Source organism: Schistocerca gregaria, chromosome 3 (assembly GCF_023897955.1).
Source record: "Schistocerca gregaria isolate iqSchGreg1 chromosome 3, iqSchGreg1.2, whole genome shotgun sequence".
Lineage (NCBI taxonomy): Eukaryota > Metazoa > Arthropoda > Insecta > Orthoptera > Acrididae > Schistocerca > Schistocerca gregaria.
The window spans coordinates 197,849,971-197,869,557 of record NC_064922.1 but is presented as its reverse complement, the minus strand read 5'-3'; the positions used below and the strand labels follow the sequence as shown (position 1 = coordinate 197,869,557).

The window sequence follows — 19,587 nt, the reverse complement described above, 5'->3', positions numbered from 1 at the left end:
ATGAGATGATGTTTCAGCGGGCTTCACAAGGCTGGGATTGCAGCCAGTTCCTATAGAAAATGGACAGAAGTGTGACGACCACTGAGCCATATAAGCAACCGTAGTCGGCTCAGTCATCTTCTTCTTTCTTGCTTTCCAGAGGAGCTGCGTACAGTGTCGGGTTGAACAACATATCAGCTGATAACATCATCTCTGCTTCTCAATTGCGTGTCTTGTGAGTCTCTCTGGGGCAAGTGTTGTGCCGTCACCTGATATTGTTTTGTCAACAGAAAAACAAAGTGAATGCACAATTATGCCATTTCATTTGCGGATGTGTTTAATAATTTGTTTAATAAAGATTGTTTCCCTGATATTTGGATTACAGCATTCGTTGTCCGTTTCATGGTCTGAAGTCACTTACTGCAGGCCGGCAATATTCTCGTCGATGTGTGCATCGTGATGTACCGCTATCTTTAAAAGGTTTATTGTTATAAAAAAGCATGCTACAGATCTGCTTGTGTGCCTTTCCCTTATTGTGCAGATTTGTGTTCTTCATCATAAACACTGCGGGTATGGTTCATCAGTATTTGTTTTGGTGCATATTTTTGTTGTTGTTGTTGTTGTTGGTGGTGGTGGTGGTGGTGGTGGTGGTGTATATATTGTCATCCAGTATTGAAATTTGTTCCGTCACATAATTTTCCTCGGTTTATATTAGGCAATAGTCCTTCCATCTTCCTACCACCATACCTTCAGGAGATTTGTATTCAGTTTCCTTACCATATTGGTTATTGGTTCATCATGAGATAATTTCCAAGAATAATTTGTGATTGTAAATTGATCATTGGGCAGTATGAGTATGTTTACAGTGTTCACTACAGCAACAACAAAATAAGAGCGTTACAAAAATACTTGTAATTACAAATGAGACGACTTACCTTGCTCAGTATCGGTTTTGTCATCATGTGAAAGGCCATTACACTGTTCTGGATGGATAATTTGGAAGAGTCAAACCATGTATTCTTCCTTTTACTCGTTCGTTTTCTTCACTGTCCACAATGAAATTGTAACGATATTTCAGTATTGAAACTGTTCTTACTAAGTTTTACACACCTCGCACCACCACTGTCTATACAGTCTCTCCTTTTGTCATCCGGTAGTACTCTATATTTGCGACAAAAAGTCGAACAATTTTCTGTGGGTGATATGCATGGAATTAGATTTTTCCATCTGAAAGAATTTGCCAAAGAAACATCAAGAACACCAGACATCCCACTCACTACCAACATAAATTGTCTGGGTTTCCCTAAGAACTCACAAATAATTCGCAGATGTATGTAATTTAGAACAACTAAGGGAATGACGGAAAACAGATAAACATTACGATCACAAATAATTGATCATAACGCCTACCAGCAGAGTTGCACAATCGATTTACGATCACACATTCAATATGTTTCGTTTGGACCATGCGACTTCAATAGGCAATCATTCTTGGAAATTATCCATTGTGAAATTCGAATAATTATTTCAGTGTGTTTTGTCTCATACCTTCATTGTCTTCAATACATGGTTTTTTTATTATTTTTTAATTTTTTAAAATTATGTTTTCCAGATTATAAGGTTGGTTAGACAGCTACATCAGCTCCTTTTTTATTCCTTTCTCATATTTCCTCCAGCTTTGATCATTCCCATTACACACACATGGAAATATACTTTCTACCATTAATTCATATAAAATTCCTTCAACAATTCATGAACATAAATACTTATGCCTTTAGGGTAGCATTCTTTTAAACTTAACTAACCACCCTGAAGTTAGTTAATCTTGCTTTCTATTGTTATTCAATCTGTTAACTCTTTTTTTTCTGTTTTCAGAAATTATCTTTTCTGTGAACTATTTCATTTTAATCTTCTTGAATTATATTATTGTGGAGTGTTTGTCATAACACATACATTATATTTAATAATAAGTGAATAAGATAATCCTCCTAACTATATATGAAATTATGAACAAAATAATACATCTTGTAGCTCATCGTGTGGCCCAAGTCTAATATTGGTGTCCTGTTAGTAAATACTCTTCTCATTGATAATATTTCTTCCTCGCTGTGTGGTGGAATAAACCTTTTATCACATCAGAATCACAGTCAGCAAGTATATAACATCCTTCATGGGGAATTTGTAGTATTCTGTATGGTCCAGTATATAAATACTGCCATTTCTTATTCAACTTTTTCTTTATCAAGGCCTTTGGATGGTTTCTCAACAATATTTCTTCTCCAACAGAATAGGTTATTATCTTCTGTACATTTTTATCGGATTTTGCTTTTCATAATTGGGCTTGAAGTTGTAGATTTAAGTAAACTTTCAAGATGTCCTCAAGGGATGTCAGGAAGTGGGCACAACAGATCTTCTGAATTAACTCATCCAAATTCTCGGGTATTGTCTGTACTGGTATGATTATCTTGTTTATCTCTCTGGTGTCAAGAACTAATCTGACATCAGTTGACTTTGAGGACCACCAAAAGAGGACTACAATTTTCAGTATGAGAGGCTCTATAATTCCCCACTCTAACATTTTGTTTATTTCTTTCTTGACTGCCTCTCTCTTTGACCAAGGAACAGAATAGGAAGTACAACAAAAAGATTCGTAAGGATACATCTTAATGTCGTATTTGAAACCTTTGATTATTCCGGGACGTTTGCTAAATATGGGCAGATAATTATGTAACAAGCAACACATATCTTCTTGTTGACTTGCAGATAGGTATTCGGATTCAGAGATTTTCTCGTGAAGTGTAACTTGACTTATTTCTTCTCCAGTACATTCAATATAGAAAATATCATCAACTAAATTACAGTCAGTACCAATATAGCTAACCATTAACTTCATGCAATACTGATCCAGGACTACTTTGCCCTTTATCCCAGAGACTGTCAAAATGTCGCCATTGGAGTCCGAGGTATGTGTTCCTTCTTTTAAATTGATGACTGCTCCAGCATCACACAAAAAATCTAGACCCCTTGAAACAATTAAGGTACTTTCTATTGAAGCATCATTATGTTGACTTGTGCCTGCTATGAGACCTTTTGTGCTTTTGCACTAAATTCTCCAGATACAGTACATGCAGTAACAGGAAATGTAAGCACTTTCGCTCCTCGGCTAATTTGTTTGAAACAATTGCGTCATTACACTAATGGTTGCCCCAGTATCAATCAAAATTTCAACATCAATACCATTTATTACTGCTTGAACTACTGCCTGCAAAATTCATCAACACATATTCAAAATGTAAGGTGTTTCTTCAATCAGTTCCTCCCTTAGGTCCAGATCATCATTATACCTCAGTACATTCACTTTAAAATGATGCCTGCCCTCCTTATCCTCTCCAGTCATCCTAGGAAGGATTTTGGCGACTGATTCTAATTTAATCTTTCAGTAGACATCATGTTCGGTGGTTCATGTACTTCAACAATGCGTACAGTATGGTCAGAATTTGGTGGTTGTTCCCTTCGTGACTTTATTGCTCTGTTACCAAGTGGAATCGGTCCTTGTGGTTGTTGAGTCGTATTTGCATCTACCAATAAAACATCAGGTGTCGAAGGGTCTTTCCAAGGTTGTATACTATCAGGATTGTCTTCTGGGTATATATCACATCTGTGTGAATTACCATACTGATTATTCGAATAATTCTGTCTGTGGTTAAGATTTGGTTTTCCGGTACTAATCTGATTCACCTGATTATTATTATTTCCATAGGTTTCTGTAGTATAATAGGTGTTACATTTATATTGATTATTATTGTTGGCTTTACTATAGCCATAAGATATCGCTTGTCCTCCTTCATGTAGTATAGGTTTAAGATTTCTATCTCAGTTGTCATTATTGTTATTATTATTATTATTATTATTATTATTATTATTATTATTATTATGTTTTTGCTGTTGGTGTTGTGAGGTATACATTTGATTATTATTCCATACTAGGGCATCTTCAAGTACCATATTGATCGAATCGACCACAGACAGAAAATGTTCCACATCATGATCAGGGACATTTATAAGTTTCTCACATATATGAATAGGTAATCTTCCTTTCAAAATATGTATCACTTCCCTATGGGAAATAGGATCACTCCAGTACCTCATTTTATTAATGTAGTTCTCGAAATACTGTCTTCATGAACCTCGTTTACTATTATAAAACACCGGTTGATACACCTCGTTTCATAGCCTCTCTTGTTTGCTACTCGACCAGTATTTTGCTAGGAAAAGTTGTTCAGACTCTGCACATGTATTACAATTCTCACTCGCTTCTGCAGCTCACCTGTGATCTTGAACACAATAATTGAAGTCTATCATGTTCAGACCAACTGCGAGGAAAAATACACTTAAAATTGTTGATGATTAAAACTTTTGGATGGATGTCATCTTTTTCAGTCAAAAAGGTAGGAAACTGTCTGCTTTTCAATATGCTTGTCTCAACCTTTAAAGATGACAAGTACCCTCTTTGGACGAAAGTGCCATTTTCATTTCCGTATCAGTCACAAAATTTGTCGGGTGTATTCCGACAACAGTTACATTTTACTTCACTGCAGTATTTGTTATTCCTAAGCCTGTCTTTGGAATAGTTGTCTTTACTCAATACATTTCATGAAGATTTTTGTTCTAATTCTGACAATTTACAATTTGTTTCACTTTGCCACTTAGGTAATACCTCAGTTACTTTATTTTTAATAGCCTGAACTCACTAGAAAATAAATTGATAAGTTCCTCATTTTCAGTTTGTTTTTCCTTAACTAACTCAGCTTGTTTCAACTGGTATTGATCCTTTAAATATTTATCTATGTCCTTGCAAATGTTTATTTTGAATTCTGACATCTTTTTAGACACATTCTCAGTTTGCACATTGGTCTTCAAGTAACTACTTTCACAGTTACAAATTTTACCTTACAAATCACTATGCCCCTTTGAAATAGTTTCACATTTATTCTCCATCTCATTAATTTTACCCATAAATTTCGGTATGTGGGTTAGTCATATCCATGGAAACTTTTATTTCTAATTCACTAAATTTAGTATTAATTGTTCTTCCCACCCTACTTTTAAGTTATCAAATTTCTCATTTAATTGTCTATTATCCTCTATAAGTGACTCAAACATGTTTTTCATTGAGTAAACGCATTTGGATGTCGAATTTTTCAGTTTGGGAATCAAGTTTAGCATTAATATTCTCATTTTGGGAATCACACTTCTCATATAAATGTCATATATTTTCAGATAACTGACATTGCATACTCGCCATGAATTTAGTAATCATATCATTTTTAAGCTCTGTAACATTTGATGTAAGATTCACACTTTCCTGTGTAACTTTGGTATTTATAGACTCCTGTACATTACTATTTCTACTTGTACTTGGGTCTGCTTTTACTGTCGCCTCCACGCCAATGACATTATTATCACTTGAATTATGTGATTGTTGTCCTACATTTATTACATTTGGGACTCCTTCACCAAGATTGTCCTCACTCAAATTATGTGATTGCTTTTCCATAATTGGTTCCTGAGTTACCTCCTCATGAGGATTATATCCACTTTTACTTCCCTCACACATCACTTTCAAACTCTGGGTTGCATTATCTCGTGCTCTCCTTGTTCGGGTATACATTTTCCCTAATATTTTATACACAGTTAAAATATCAGTACCTACACAATACACAAAATGATCGTATATCTTTTATACTATGTCTATCCTACCTATACCTGCAAGTATCGCACGTTAGCTGTGTCTTTCCAACGGGTTGAAGCTCATGCCTTGGGCCTGAAGTTATTAGTGTATCCTTTTCAGGATCCACACTGGGCACCAAATATTTTACCGATGCCTCTTCTTTTAGTCGTCTTCTTGCTTGTTCCAGCTTCTTGAGATCTGTTGATGAAGAGAGACGACATAATAAGTTCTGTAGTGATACAATGAAGTTACGCAACAGTTGGTGATTTAACTTTTGGAGCTGCCGGTTTATTGGCATTTATGGAAAGAAAAACACTCTCATACTCTCGTGCCGTCACGCGTAACATTTTGTGTGTGTAATGGGACTTACTGCATCGCAAATCTTTCTGATAGATTAAGTAAGCTGCATTAAAGTGTTGCTAGGCAATGTAATCAACACAGTGATACGTGTCTCAATTAGAACTGAACCTCAATATTTTAAATAAACTTTCAGTTCATTTTTGTGAAAATCAGTCTCAAAATTAACTTCCAACTCAGATGCATTGAGTCCAAGTGCATTAGCGAATATTGTATGCGATTTACAGGACAGCTCAATTATGCACTGGCGTGTAATGTATTTTAAATCAAGTGTGTAAGTTTCACTTTTCCCTAATGGGCTAAACGTCTCCTTTTTAATAACGTGATCTCACGTAAAGTCTAACTGGATCTGGATTTGTGTCCATCTGAGTCAAAATCATAAAAAATAAAATTCAGCACACAGGTCAACGAACTGTACGTGTGCACTTTTGCAGCCTTAAGTGACAACTCATCTCAGAGTAAAAGTTGCACATAAATTCACAGTTTTTTTATGCATACAAAAATCAGAACATCTTTATATTAAACAGGTAAATTATGGCATGTAATTACTAGTTAAACATTTCCGATTCCGAATAAACGCCAAGAATTTGTATTTCATAATCAATAAAATTTATCATCTGAAAGAAACTATTAATTTGCTAAAACGGATTCAGATTACAGTCAACTCATGTCTGGACGATGACATCATGAATCAACACTTGCTTGGACTGAACGAAATACCTGTACTGAAAAATACTGTCCGTTGAGTGGTTTACTGACTTTTATGGAAAATTTGGTACCCCTTGCATCACTACAATGTGAAAAATGATGTCTATTCAAATTTTGTGTCCATTGCATACGAGTAGCCCTAATACCGCCACTATGAGGATGCAAATCAGATTTGCTGTAAATACGCGCTGAAATGGTCATGGGCATTACACACCTCGGATACTGGATGCAGTGAGTTGATACTAGTCCAGAATGTCTTTAAGATGACAAAAACTCCATTATCGGTACCTCACTGACTTTGAACAATGTCGTGTAATAGGGATACGAGAAGCTAGATGTTCCTTTCACAGTATTGCAGGAAGACTTGGCAGGAATGTAACCACTGTACTTGATTGCGGGCAGTGGTGGTCAGAAAAATATACATTTGCAAGAAGAATGATCTCCGGACAACCACATGAGGCTACTGAGATGGAAGACCATTGTGTTGGATGTATGGCTGTTGTGCATCGTACTGTATCTGCAGCAGTAATTTGAGCAGCAGTTGGCACCAAAGTGGCACACTGAACTGTTAGAAATTGTTACTTCAAGGGCAGGTGCAAGCAATATGCCCTGTAAATGGTATTCCAATGACCCCACACCCATTTACACATATCTGTACTTGAATATGTTTGCCTATATCAGTTTCTTTGGCACTTCAATGTATGTTACCTAGTGTCAACACCTCCAACCAATTGTCCATAATCTAACTTCCCATGCCAATGATACCAACCACTTCCTTTACTGACTGTCCACCATCCCGACCCCTTCACCTCCTGGATCCCTACTCATCATTGTTGATGCCACCTCCCTATACACCAACGTCCTTCATACCATGGTCTTACCATTGTAGAACACTATCTTTACCAACGTCTTACACCCACAATTACTTCTCCGTTGAAGGAAGCATATAAAAACAAATACGTGGCACTACCATGGGAACGTGCATGGCACCCTCCTATGCTACAGTGTTTATGGGTCATCTAGAGGAGACCTTCCTAGCGTCCCTAAACACCAAACCCCTAGTGTAGTTCAGGTGCATTGATGATATCTTCATGATCTGGACACAGTGCCAAGTCACCCTATCTTAATTCCTTCACAACTTCAACACTTTCTTTCCCATCTGCTTCACCTGGTTCTCCTCAACCCAGTGTGCTCCCCCTTTGTAGATATTGATGTCCTCCTCTCTGGTGGCTCCACGTACAACTCTGTCAACATTAAAACCACCAATAGTAACTTCATTTCGACACACACCAAAAATCCCTCCTGTACAGCCTGGTCACCCACGGATGGCGTACCTGCTGACAAGAACTCCCTCACCCAGTATGCTGAGGGCCTCACTAAGGCATTACAGACAGGCGCTATCTCCAGACCCAGTCTGCAAACAGTTCTCCTGTGCCATAACCCTTCACACCCGAATCCTCCAACCACTCTCAAGAATCAGCCACAAAGAAGTAGCCCCTTCATTACCCAATACCACTCCGAAGTGGAACAACCGAACCACATCCTTTGCCAGGATTTTGATTACCTATCCTCATGACCTGAAATGAGGGGCACCCTATCTGAGATCCTTCCTGCCCTTCTAAAGTGGTGTTCTGTCACCCACCCAATTTCTGTAACATCCTAGTCCATCCTTATGCCATTCTCATTCCCAACCTCTTGCACAATGATCATGCACGTGGAAGACCCAGGTGCAAGACCTTCCCAATCCACCCACCCATCACTTCCTATTCCAGTTCGGTCACAGATTTATCGTACCACATCATGGACCGGGCCACCTGTGAAAGTATCCATGTCATTTACCAACTGTGCTGTATCATTGCACAACTTTCTATATTGGTATGAGTACGAACCAACTGTCTACCAGGATGAACAGCCATCACCAAACTGTGGCCAAGAACAAAGTACACTACCATGTGGCAAAATGTGCAGCTGAACATAAAATGCTTGATTTTAATGGATGCTTTACTACCCGAGTTATGCAGATCCTCCCCTCCACCACCAGCTCTTCTGAACTCCACAGGTGGGAGTTATCCTTACAACACATTGTCCGCTTTCATAATCATCCTGGCCTCAACCTACAGTAACATACTGCTGCCACGCCCTCCACCCAAAGGTTTCCATCCCCTCTGTCCTCTCACCGCCACCCTATTCTTGTCTCCCACCGTCTTTATTTGCACCCTCTGCCAATATACTCACCCATCTTTCCCAACTCCTTTCCTTTTTTTGCTCCTTTTCTCCCAATTACCCCGCCCCATAGCCTGCACCTGTTGTCATTCCAGCCCCTCCACACACTGCCAGACAGCGGTTCTCTCTCCTCCTACCTCTACACTACTATCCCTTCCCCTTTCTCACCCCCTCTATATTTCTGCTTCCATACCACATGATAGTTGCATTCTGGCCAGAGCTTCTGGAGTTGGCAGTTATGTGTGCGTGGGGTGTGCTTGCTTGTGTGTACGAATGATGTGTGTTTCTCTTTTGCTGATCAAGGCTGTGGCTGAAAGCTGTATGTAAGTGTCTATTAATTGTGTCTGGCTGCAATTTAATGCGCCATCTTTACAGTAAGTACCAATGTAACTTCTCCTACTTTATTCATACTCCTACCTGGAGTTTCCAGTTTGAGTTTACATAGACAGATGTATTCCCAGAATTTCATTACTCTACCTTAATTATTTCTTGGTGCTGTGATTTTTTTATGTCAGTGTATTTGTTGCTAAATTATTCTAATGCAGAGTAATATTTTCAGTTTTACAAGTTGCAGCCATGAGAATTGGAGATTAGACTAACAGTAAGACACCAGTGCTTACTATACAGATTGCAGTTCATAGGACTGTGTGTGTACAATTTCAGAGAGTGCTAATGACAGTAAACTAGGAGGTTCTAAGCCCCACAGTGCTGATTCTCATATAAAAGTGTGTGTACCAAATTTGGTCAAAATCAATCCAGTGGTTAGGAGGAGATGCCGGACACACACACACACACACACACACACACACACACACACACAGACACACCAAACGAGGTGGCGCAGTGGTCACTGGACACTGGACTCACATTTGGGAATACGATGGTTCAAACCCACTTCTGGCCATCCAGATTTAAAATTTCTGTGATTTCCCTAAATCGCTCCAGGCAAATGCCAGGATGGTACCTTTGAAAGGGCATGGCCAAATTCGTTCCATATCCTTGATACAATCTGAGCTTGTGCTCATCTCTAATGACCTCGATGTCAACGGGATGTTAAACCCAATTTTCCTTCCTTCGGATACACGTGCACGTGAGCACCATGCTTACACACACACACACACACACACACACACACTCCCCAATGTCCCCTCTCACCAACCTTCTTCCCCTCTCTAATCATATATTTTTGAACTTTTAATCTAACTAATTAATGGAAAATCTCATATAAAGATCAGTAAAGTTACAGTGACTAATTATAGTAATTTTTAAGTTGCTTTAGTTGAAAAATTGCTTCTGCTAACATGACTTTGGGAAAGAATTGTGGTTTATACAATGTGCTTCTTTGTCATTCAGTGGAGTGGCTGTAAGGATGCTGTCTCGTCCTTCAGGGTGTCCCTCTGTTCCATCACTTTTGGGTATGGCAATCCTGCAGAACCTACCATCAATACTTACATGCCATGCACTGGATCTTTCACCAGGGCATTATGTTCTTGATTGCTGTGCCGCTCCTGGGAACAAAACACTGCACATAGCAAGTTTGATGAATGACAAGGTGAGGGAAGTTGTGTGTGTGTGTGTGTGTGTGTGTGTGTGTGTGTGTGTTGTGTGTGTGTGTGTGTGTGTGTGTGTGTGTGTGTGTGTGAGAGAGAGAGAGAGAGAGAGAGAGAGAGAGAGAGAGAAGGAGGGAGGGAGAGAGAGAGAGAGAGAGAAGGAGAGAGATGTTTTTTTTTTTGTATTGTTGTTAGTCCATCCTAGATTTTCCATTGATTGATTTCACCTTGGTGACTATGTTGGATTATGCTAACATCTCTAGTATATTAGGCAATGCAAACAGGAAACTGTGGAAACCCAGGTTTTAAAACTTATCTTTATCATTTGAATGAACCTTTTACAAACAGAGATGTTTCTGAAATGTTAGAAATATCTCGATTCTGGTCCATTTATAGACTTCCAAGGAAGATATGATAAAGTAGAGCCTCACTAATCCATCCTTGGATGGCATGTTACATCAGCTCTAAAGGACAGTCTGGAAAAGGTATTCCAGGATGTCTTCCAGGCATGGAAACACTGCCTCTAGAAATGTATCAATGCAAGAGGGTGCTATTTTGAAAATTTTTCATTATTTGTATGAATATATTAAAAAATGATTTTTTTTTTACGAATTTGGTCGCATTACTTGTGGAATGCACCTTGTATTGCTGGAAGAATGGCAATTTAAATGACCCTGTGCTTGCTGTAATTAATCTATGTTCTCATAACCCCAACAGGATCGACATGTAGTGGGTCATAGTATAGGCCAAGATTCATCATTTAAAGCTGGTTCTTGAATTTTTGTAAGTACATTTTCTTGGTATAGTTGACGTCAATCTTAAAGAGTCTGTGTGTGTGTGTGTGTGTGTGTGTGCGTGTGTGTGTGTGTGTGTGCGTGCGTGCGTGCATGGGTGTGCACGCACTAGAGAGAGAGAGAGAGAGAGAGAGAGAGAGAGAGAGAGAGAGAGAGAGAGATTGTAGTTTCATTTTGAACGGTTATTTTCCTTGTAAATATGTCATGATTGTGTGTTATTACAGGGACGGATTGTTGCTGTTGACAAGACACAGGGAAAAGTGAATATTATTAAAAGAAAATGTGAAGAGTTCTCTGTAAAATGTGTGGAAACATATGTTGGGGACACTACAAAATCAGTTCAAACCCCTGACACAAACATGTGTAAGGCAGGTGAAGATCACTCCTTGCCGCACTGCCCACTATTTCCTCCTGAATCATTTGATCGTGTCCTGTTAGATGCACCATGCAGTGCTTTGGGGCAGAGGCCACAGTTACGCAATGATATCAGCATACAACAGTTACAGTCATACCCTATTCTTCAGCGTAAACTTTTCAAAGCTGTAAGTATTACTGTGATTACATTTAGTTAGATATGTAGTTTATTCTACAATCAAAACTTAAGGAGATACTTGGCAATGTGAACATGACATGAAAATAGAACACCCAATACTTAATTTACACAAGCAGTAGGTACTTAAGAGGTAAAGCTCATACCACAGGTCTCTAGTGAAATGGTACTCACAAGTGTGGGATAAATAAAAAGTAACTCATTTTTATTTATTCAGAAATACAATAGTGTGCATGAACTACTAAGAAATATATACTAAAGTTCATAAAATAATTCCCTATATTACGTAGGTGCCTTATCTTTGCATTTGAACCCCTTAGTTTAGAACTGATAGAAGTTGAAAGACTTCTGTCAGTGGTCTTTTGTGAAAAGTTGCTGCTGACAGTGCTCTTTGCAGTAGTGAATATCAAGAGCTCAGATGGAAACCCAGTTCTAAGCAAAGAAGGGAAAGCAGAAAGGTGGAAGGAGTATATAGAGGGTCTGTACAAGGGCAATGTACTTGAGGACAATATTATTGAAATGGAAGAGGATGTAGATGAAGATGAAATGGGAGATATGATACTGCGTGAAAAATTTGAGAGAGCACTGAAAGACCTGAGTCGAAACAAGGCCCTGGGAGTAGACAACATTCCATTAGAACTACTGATGGCCTTGGGAGAGCCAGTCCTGACAAAACTCTACCATCTGGTGAGCAAGATGTATGAGGCAGGCGAAATACCCTCAGACTTCAAGAAGAATATAATAATTCCAATCCCAAAGAAAGCAGGTGTTGACAGATGTGAAAATTACCGAACTATCAGTTTAATAAATCACAGCTGCAAAATACTAATGCGAATTCTTTACAGATGAATGGAAAAACTAGTAGAAGCCGACCTCGGGGAAGATCAGTTTGGATTCCGAAATGTTGGAACATGTGAGGCAATACTGACCTTACGACTTATCTTAGAAGAAAGATTAAGGAAAGGCAAACCTACGTTTCTAACATTTGTAGACTTAGAGAAAGCTTTTGACAATGTTGACTGGAATACTCTTTCCAATTCTAAAGGTGGCAGGGGTAAAATACAGGGAGCGAAAGGCTATTTACAATTTGTACAGAAACCAGATGGCACTTATAAGAGTCGAGGGGCATGAAAGGGAAGCTGTGCTTGGGAAGGGAGTGAGACAGGGTTGTAGCCTCTCCCTGATGTTATTCAATCTGTATATTGAGCAAGCAGTAAAGGAAACAAAAGAAAAATTCAGAGTAGGTATTAAAACCCATGGAGAAAAAATAAAAACTTTGAGGTTTGCCGATACATTGTAATTCTATCAGAGGCAGCAAAGGACTTGGAAGAGCAGTTGAACGGAATGGACAGTATCTTGAAAGGAGGGTATAAGATTAACATCAACAAAAGCAAAATGAGGATAATGGAAAGTAGTCGAATTAAGTCGGGTGATGCTCATTAGGAAATGAGGCATTTAAAGTAGTAAAGGAGTTTTGTTATTTGGGGAGCAAAATAACTGATGATGGTCGAAGTAGAGAGGATATAAAATGTAGACTGGCAATGGCAAGGAAAGCATTTCTGAAGAAGAGAAATTTGTTAACATCAAGTATAGATTTAAGTGCCAATAAGTCATTTCTGAAAGTATTTGTATGGAGTGTAGCCATGTATGCAAGTGAATTGTGGACGATAAATAGTTTTGGACAAGAAGAGAATAGAAGCTTTCAAAATGTGGTGCTACAGAAGAATGCTGAAGATTAGCTGGGTAGATCACATAACTAATGATGAAGTATTGAATAGTATTGGGGAGAAGAGGAGTATGTGGCACAACTTGACTAGAAGAAGGGATTGGTTGATAGGACATGTTCTGAGGCATCAAGGGATCACAAATTTAGCATTGGAGGGCAGGGTTGAGGGTAAAATTCGTAGAGGGAGACCAAGAGATTAATACACTAACCAGATTCAGAAGGATGTGGGTTGCAGTAAGTACTGGGAGATGAAGAAGCTTGCACAGGATAGGGTAGCATGGAGAGCTGCAACAAACCAGTCCCAAGACTGAAGACCACAACAACAACAACCAAGGATCATTTCCGAATGGTATAGCATTTTTCATAATAATACAATGAAAAAATATACATCCCCGTGGAATATATACGTATGCCCTTATGAGGATAGAACAGGCTGCTGGCCTTGTAATTGATGAAGGAACCATCCTAGCAGTTGATGGAAATGATTTAGGAAAACCACAGAAAGGTAAGGGTGTATGCAAAGAATGCATATTAACCACCCAATGGAGGCCAATATGAGGCAGCTTGAAGCAGCATGAAGAATATTGCCGTGTTATCTAATGGGGCACCATACTGTGGAAACTGTATGGCAGTGCCAACCACAGTGGGTAGGTGCGACCTGCCTAACCAAATTATATTAAACATTCTTTGCCTACTTTGATGTAGCAGGTGGTTGGCACAGTACACTGAGGAAACAGCACTGCATGCTCACCAGCTGCTCTGTAGTCCTTCTCACACTATTTTAAATAAACTATTTGGTGAAAAATTGTGTTACTTATAGCCTCATTTATCAGATTCATGTTGGACTGTCTATCTTTCATTAATGGTCACAGTTATTGTGATATTTCAAAGTTACATAGGCCACTGCATGAAAGTATAGTAGTTTGCAATGAAAAATAGGAGTCACTGCAAGTTTATGTTTGTTGCATGTTAGATCATACTTTACTGCCTATGAAATGTAGCTAACATATACAATTTGTCTTCAGGTTTGGGAGGAGGTATATATCTTATCTCTAATCTCAAAATGATGAATTATATGTTTTGCACCTACTTCTGCTTGTGGTCCTTACAGTAGCGTGACAGAGAGTTATCCATTGCATCAGTTGTATTTCATAAACAATTCATATCAAAACTGATGTTTTGGCAAATAAAATTCTCAAAGACTAGAGTACTGTGTTGTCTGGCTAATATCTGAAATATTTTTATTAGGTTACAAACTGCAACTCAGATATTGAAATTTATTTCTTGTGCCTGACCGGGATTCAGTCGTGGATTTCTTGATTATCCTGTTGCTTTACCACTTACGCTATATGAGAACATTCCACAGATATATAAAAATGTAATATAAATATGTATAAGATGAAGCCAGGCCAGTGATAAAAATCTCAATGATAGTTTATGTCTTCTCATTATCTTGATTCTAAATACCTGCACAGGACTCACAAGCTGTGTAAGTATGGGTTAACGGAATTAAAAATCTGTGATAAGAAATAGCTAGGCATGTGATGTGTGGAAGTTTGGATCAGTCCTGGGAGTATGCTTAGATAGCTGAAATGGTAAGGCAACTGTTTGCGATAAGTGATAAATCCAGATTTGAGTTCCAGCCCAGCCAAATTTTCACATGTTGCTGCTTCAGGCAATACATCTGTACCTATGATAGTTAACTAAGTTGGAATTTTATTAGATCCTTGTGAGCACAGTTACCACTGAGTGTTCAAATTTAGAGGAGGACAGCCTTCAGTTGGAAAATCCATGATTTATCACAGCAGATCTAGGTTGCAACTATTATATAACCATTATTGGTGTTAAAAAAAAAGGGGGGATGGAATCAAGAATCAGTAACAGGTATAAATGTGTCTAATACTATAGCTACAGGAAACCATACATGTGAGCACATAACAGGAACATGCCAATTACCAAATAGTGACATAGATCTGTCTGTGTCTGAGCATAAACACTGATAAATGACACAAGCTTTTGCATGATGGACACAAAACTAAGGCCGTTACTTACACCTGTTGCAATCAACATTAACGTACATTGTTAAGGACATCTAGTGGTGTCTACTGTAGTATGTAGCCAAGAAAATGTGTTTAAAATTTTTAGTAAAGATGTAGCTGAATTGTATATTTGGAATTTACAAATTACACAGAGAATATATAAATCTATAAAAAAAAAACAAAATTTACATGCAAATAAAATCATAAAGAATATACAGTATCCCCTGTGTAATAAGATGACGATAGATGCATAGTGAATTTAATATTAACACTAATGGCTTAAAATCCACTCACAAAAGATTCATACAACATTTGACTCAATGTATGTTAAACAGTATAAAATATTTTAAGTAACCATGGAAATGTACAGTGAAGTAAAATAGTATAAAAACATAAAGTAAGGTCACGGGGCACCCAGTCTGGGCTACATTTAAGTAATCTTGTATTTCAAAGAGCTTTATATTACATAACCAAATATTTGAACAAATCCACATTTCCCCTTATCGTATTTTTGTATGTTTGTGCCATTTGTAAAGGAATTAAGCAGCAACATTAGTTTTGTGTTGGTCATATAAAGGCTTCGTCAATTTTATCAATGTTTATGCCCTGACATGCTGGGACCTGTGTCATTCTTTGGTAACTGGAATGTTATTGCTATGTACACACACACACTGTTTCCTGTAGTTGTAGTATTCGGCATAGTTGTGCCTGTTGTTAATTCTACCTGTCTTTGCATTTTTAGTAATAGGTGAAATCTAGATCTGCTCTAACAAATAACGGATTTTGTGACTAATTGCTGTTCTCCAGTTGAGTTGAATTTCAGGAAAAAAAATTCAATATTTGAAATTGAAGTTCGTCATAAAAACTAAATATAAGTTGCAGACAGACCTGTGACAAAAATGACATTGATATCCTACGACTCCTCGTTTTCTTGACTCTAAAAACCTGCGCTAGAATCACAAGATATGTGAGAATAGGTAAATGCATTAATAATCCAGGAGAAGTAGACGCTAGGCGTGTGAAAGTTTGGGTTGCTCCAGGGAGCACGTTTGGATAGCCTATCCAGTAAGGCACTGCTGGTGGTAAGTGGGAAATGTGGGTTTGAGTCCCAGTCCGACATAAATTTTCATATGTTGCTTTAGGTAGTACATCTATACCTACTACTGATAAGTTGAATTTCAGAAATAAATTTCAGTAATATGTGAAACTTTCGTAATTACAGATTTATCAAAGGAATAATTAAAGTTTTAAGGGCCACTGATAGCTGATGGAAGGAGAAATTGTCAACTTGCAACAACATAAGGGAACAAATTAGAAGTTTTATTATACTGAAAAAGAGCTTTTTGTAACCTGCTGACCCGACATGTTCTTAGCTGCTTGTTTAATAATGTACTGTGATCAGGATTCCATTACAGTTGCAACTTCATTAGCATGATAGTAAGGCGAAATTCTGTAAGCTCATGTTTTTGTAAGAGAAGAAAAATTTTTCAAAGTAACAATAAGAATGCAGACAGTGCTGAAAACTTGACACTGACAATGCATTTGTGAAGAAGAAAAAATTTAAAAAAATCATTCAACACCTCTCCACTTCTGCTGCAATATTGATTAGTCCTGTAACCAGCTGAGTCTAATAACAAATGACTGGAATTAGAGCTTTGAAAAGGACTGTCTCTACATTTCAGATTACTGAACAAAATGAACTAACCATTCACATCTGCCCCCACCTCTACCTCAGTTCCGGGAAACCACCAGCTCTTCCCAGAAAACTACCTCTGCCTTGGGAACCTGCCTCTGAGAGGTTTGACCTTTGCAGCGTTCTTGCTCTTCCCTGCTGCAGAAAAAGCTATTCGTAACTTTTCAACCTGTTACTTCCTTTCTCAGTGAGGAAAGAGGGGTATGTTTGGGAACGTTAGGATGAAATGGCAGGCCACTGTAATTCCAAGTAAACAGGGACCCATCATATCAACCTATGGCCTGAGTGATTGAGTCTTCCTCCCCAAGCTTTCCTAATACATCCTCCTTTCCTTCCTGGATAATGAAGTAATTTTTTTTAAATACAAGAGTAGTTTTTCAGCTTTTAAATATACAGTAGCACTGGACAGGTTATTGACTTCATCTGGAACACTCCGGAAATCTGAATTTGCTAGATACCTGTGGGAAACTTAAAAGGATTCTGAAAAATTCAGTTCATTCTGTAGAGAGTTAAACTGTTCATGGACAAAAAGAAATGTACAGAATCACTTTGTTACAAATCACTCTGAGATTCTGCTCCAGAATTGGTGGTGGCGTCCTAAAAGAAAACCCAGAAGGGCATTCTATTGTTGTCATGTTGGTCTCTCGATGCAGTGACCTTCAGTACAGTCAAGAAGGAAGATTGCCGCTCCAACACTCATTCTGTTGTTTTAAACTTGCGGACGACACCACTGAACATGTGGCCACAGACACACAGGTGTCAGGGACAATGAGTGATGGCAAACAATTACACATGTGCAACATTTGGTCTGTGGCTGCGTGGTCAATCCACACTGGGATGTCGTCGCACTGGGAGCTGCACAGTGGTGCAACCGTTGCAAGTTTATTATGGAAAGTGCTGGCTCCCTTTACTTATCCAATCTGAAACCACTATCTCTAATAATTAAATTTGTCACAAAATGAATTTCAGTTGATTATTCCACCGCTGAGACCCAACAGAATCGTGAAAGAAGGTTGTATACATGGAAGAGGCCTGGTGACACTAGAATGTTGAGATAGATTATATAATGATGAGATGGAGATTTAGGAACCAGGTTTTAAATTTTAAGACATTTCCAGGGGCAGACGTGGGCTCTGATGACAATTTATTGGTTATGAACTGTAGATTAAAACTGAAGAAACTGCAAAAAGGTAGGAATTTAAGGAGATAGGACCTGTATCCTGGGTAAACTGAAAGAACAAGAGGTTGTAGAGAGTTTCAGAGAGAGCATTAGGGAACGGTTAACAAGAACAGGGGAAAGAAATACAGTAGAAGAAGAATGAGTAGCTTTGAGAGATGAAATAGTGAAGGCAGCAGAGGATCAAGTAGGTAAAAAGACAAGGGCCAGTAGAAATCCTTGGGTAACAGAAGAAATATTGAATTTAATTGATGAAAGAAGAAAATATAAAATTGCAGTAAATGAAGCAGGCTAAAAGGAATACAAACGTCTCAAAAATGAGATCAACAGGAAGTGCAAAATGGCTAAGCAGGCATGGCTAGAGGACAAATATAAGGATGTAGAGGTTTATCTCACTAGGGGTAATATTGATACTGCCCACAGGAAAATTAAAGAGAGCTTTGGAGAAAAGAGAATCACCTGTATGAATACCAAGAGCTCAGATGGAAAACCAGTCCTAAGCAAGGAAGGGAAAGCAGAAAGGTGGGAGGAGTATATAGAGGGTATATAAAAGGATGATATACCTGAGGGCAATATTATGGAAATGGAAGAGGATGTAGATGAAGATGAAATGGGAGATATGATACTGCGTGAGGAATTTGAGAGAGCACTGAAAGACCTAAGCATGGGAGTGGATAACATTCTATTAGATCTACTGATTGCCTTGGGAGAGCCAGCCTTGGCAAAACTCGTCCATTTGGTGAGCAAGATGTATGAGACAGGCGAAATATCCTCAGACTTCAAGAAGAATATAATAATTCCAAATCCAAAGAAAGCAGGTGTTGTCAGATGTGAAAATTACTGAACTATCAATTTAATAAATCATGGTTCCAAAATACTAACACAATTTGTTACAAATTAATGGAAAAACCTGCTAGAAGCTGACCTTGGGGAAGTTGAGTTTCGATTCCAAAGAAATGTTGGAACACTCTAGGCAATGCTGACCCAGCGATTTATCTTAGAAGATAGGTTAAGGAAAGGCAAGCCTGCATTTTTCACATTTGTAGACTTAGAGAAAGCT

At 38.3% G+C, this 19,587-nt stretch overlaps 1 protein-coding gene across 7 annotated transcripts in view; it reads left to right on the top strand.

Annotated features, from left to right (window-relative positions):
• LOC126355757 (tRNA (cytosine(72)-C(5))-methyltransferase NSUN6) overlaps nt 1-19,587 on the top strand; it is a 69,874-nt gene that overhangs the window by 40,212 nt on the left and 10,075 nt on the right. For all 7 annotated transcript variants that reach the window (XM_050006149.1, XM_050006150.1, XM_050006151.1 and 4 more), the window contains 2 exons: nt 10,352-10,550; nt 11,567-11,884. In XM_050006149.1, coding sequence (XP_049862106.1) covers nt 10,352-10,550; nt 11,567-11,884 — 517 coding nt within the window. The remainder of the gene's footprint in view (nt 1-10,351; nt 10,551-11,566; nt 11,885-19,587) is intronic.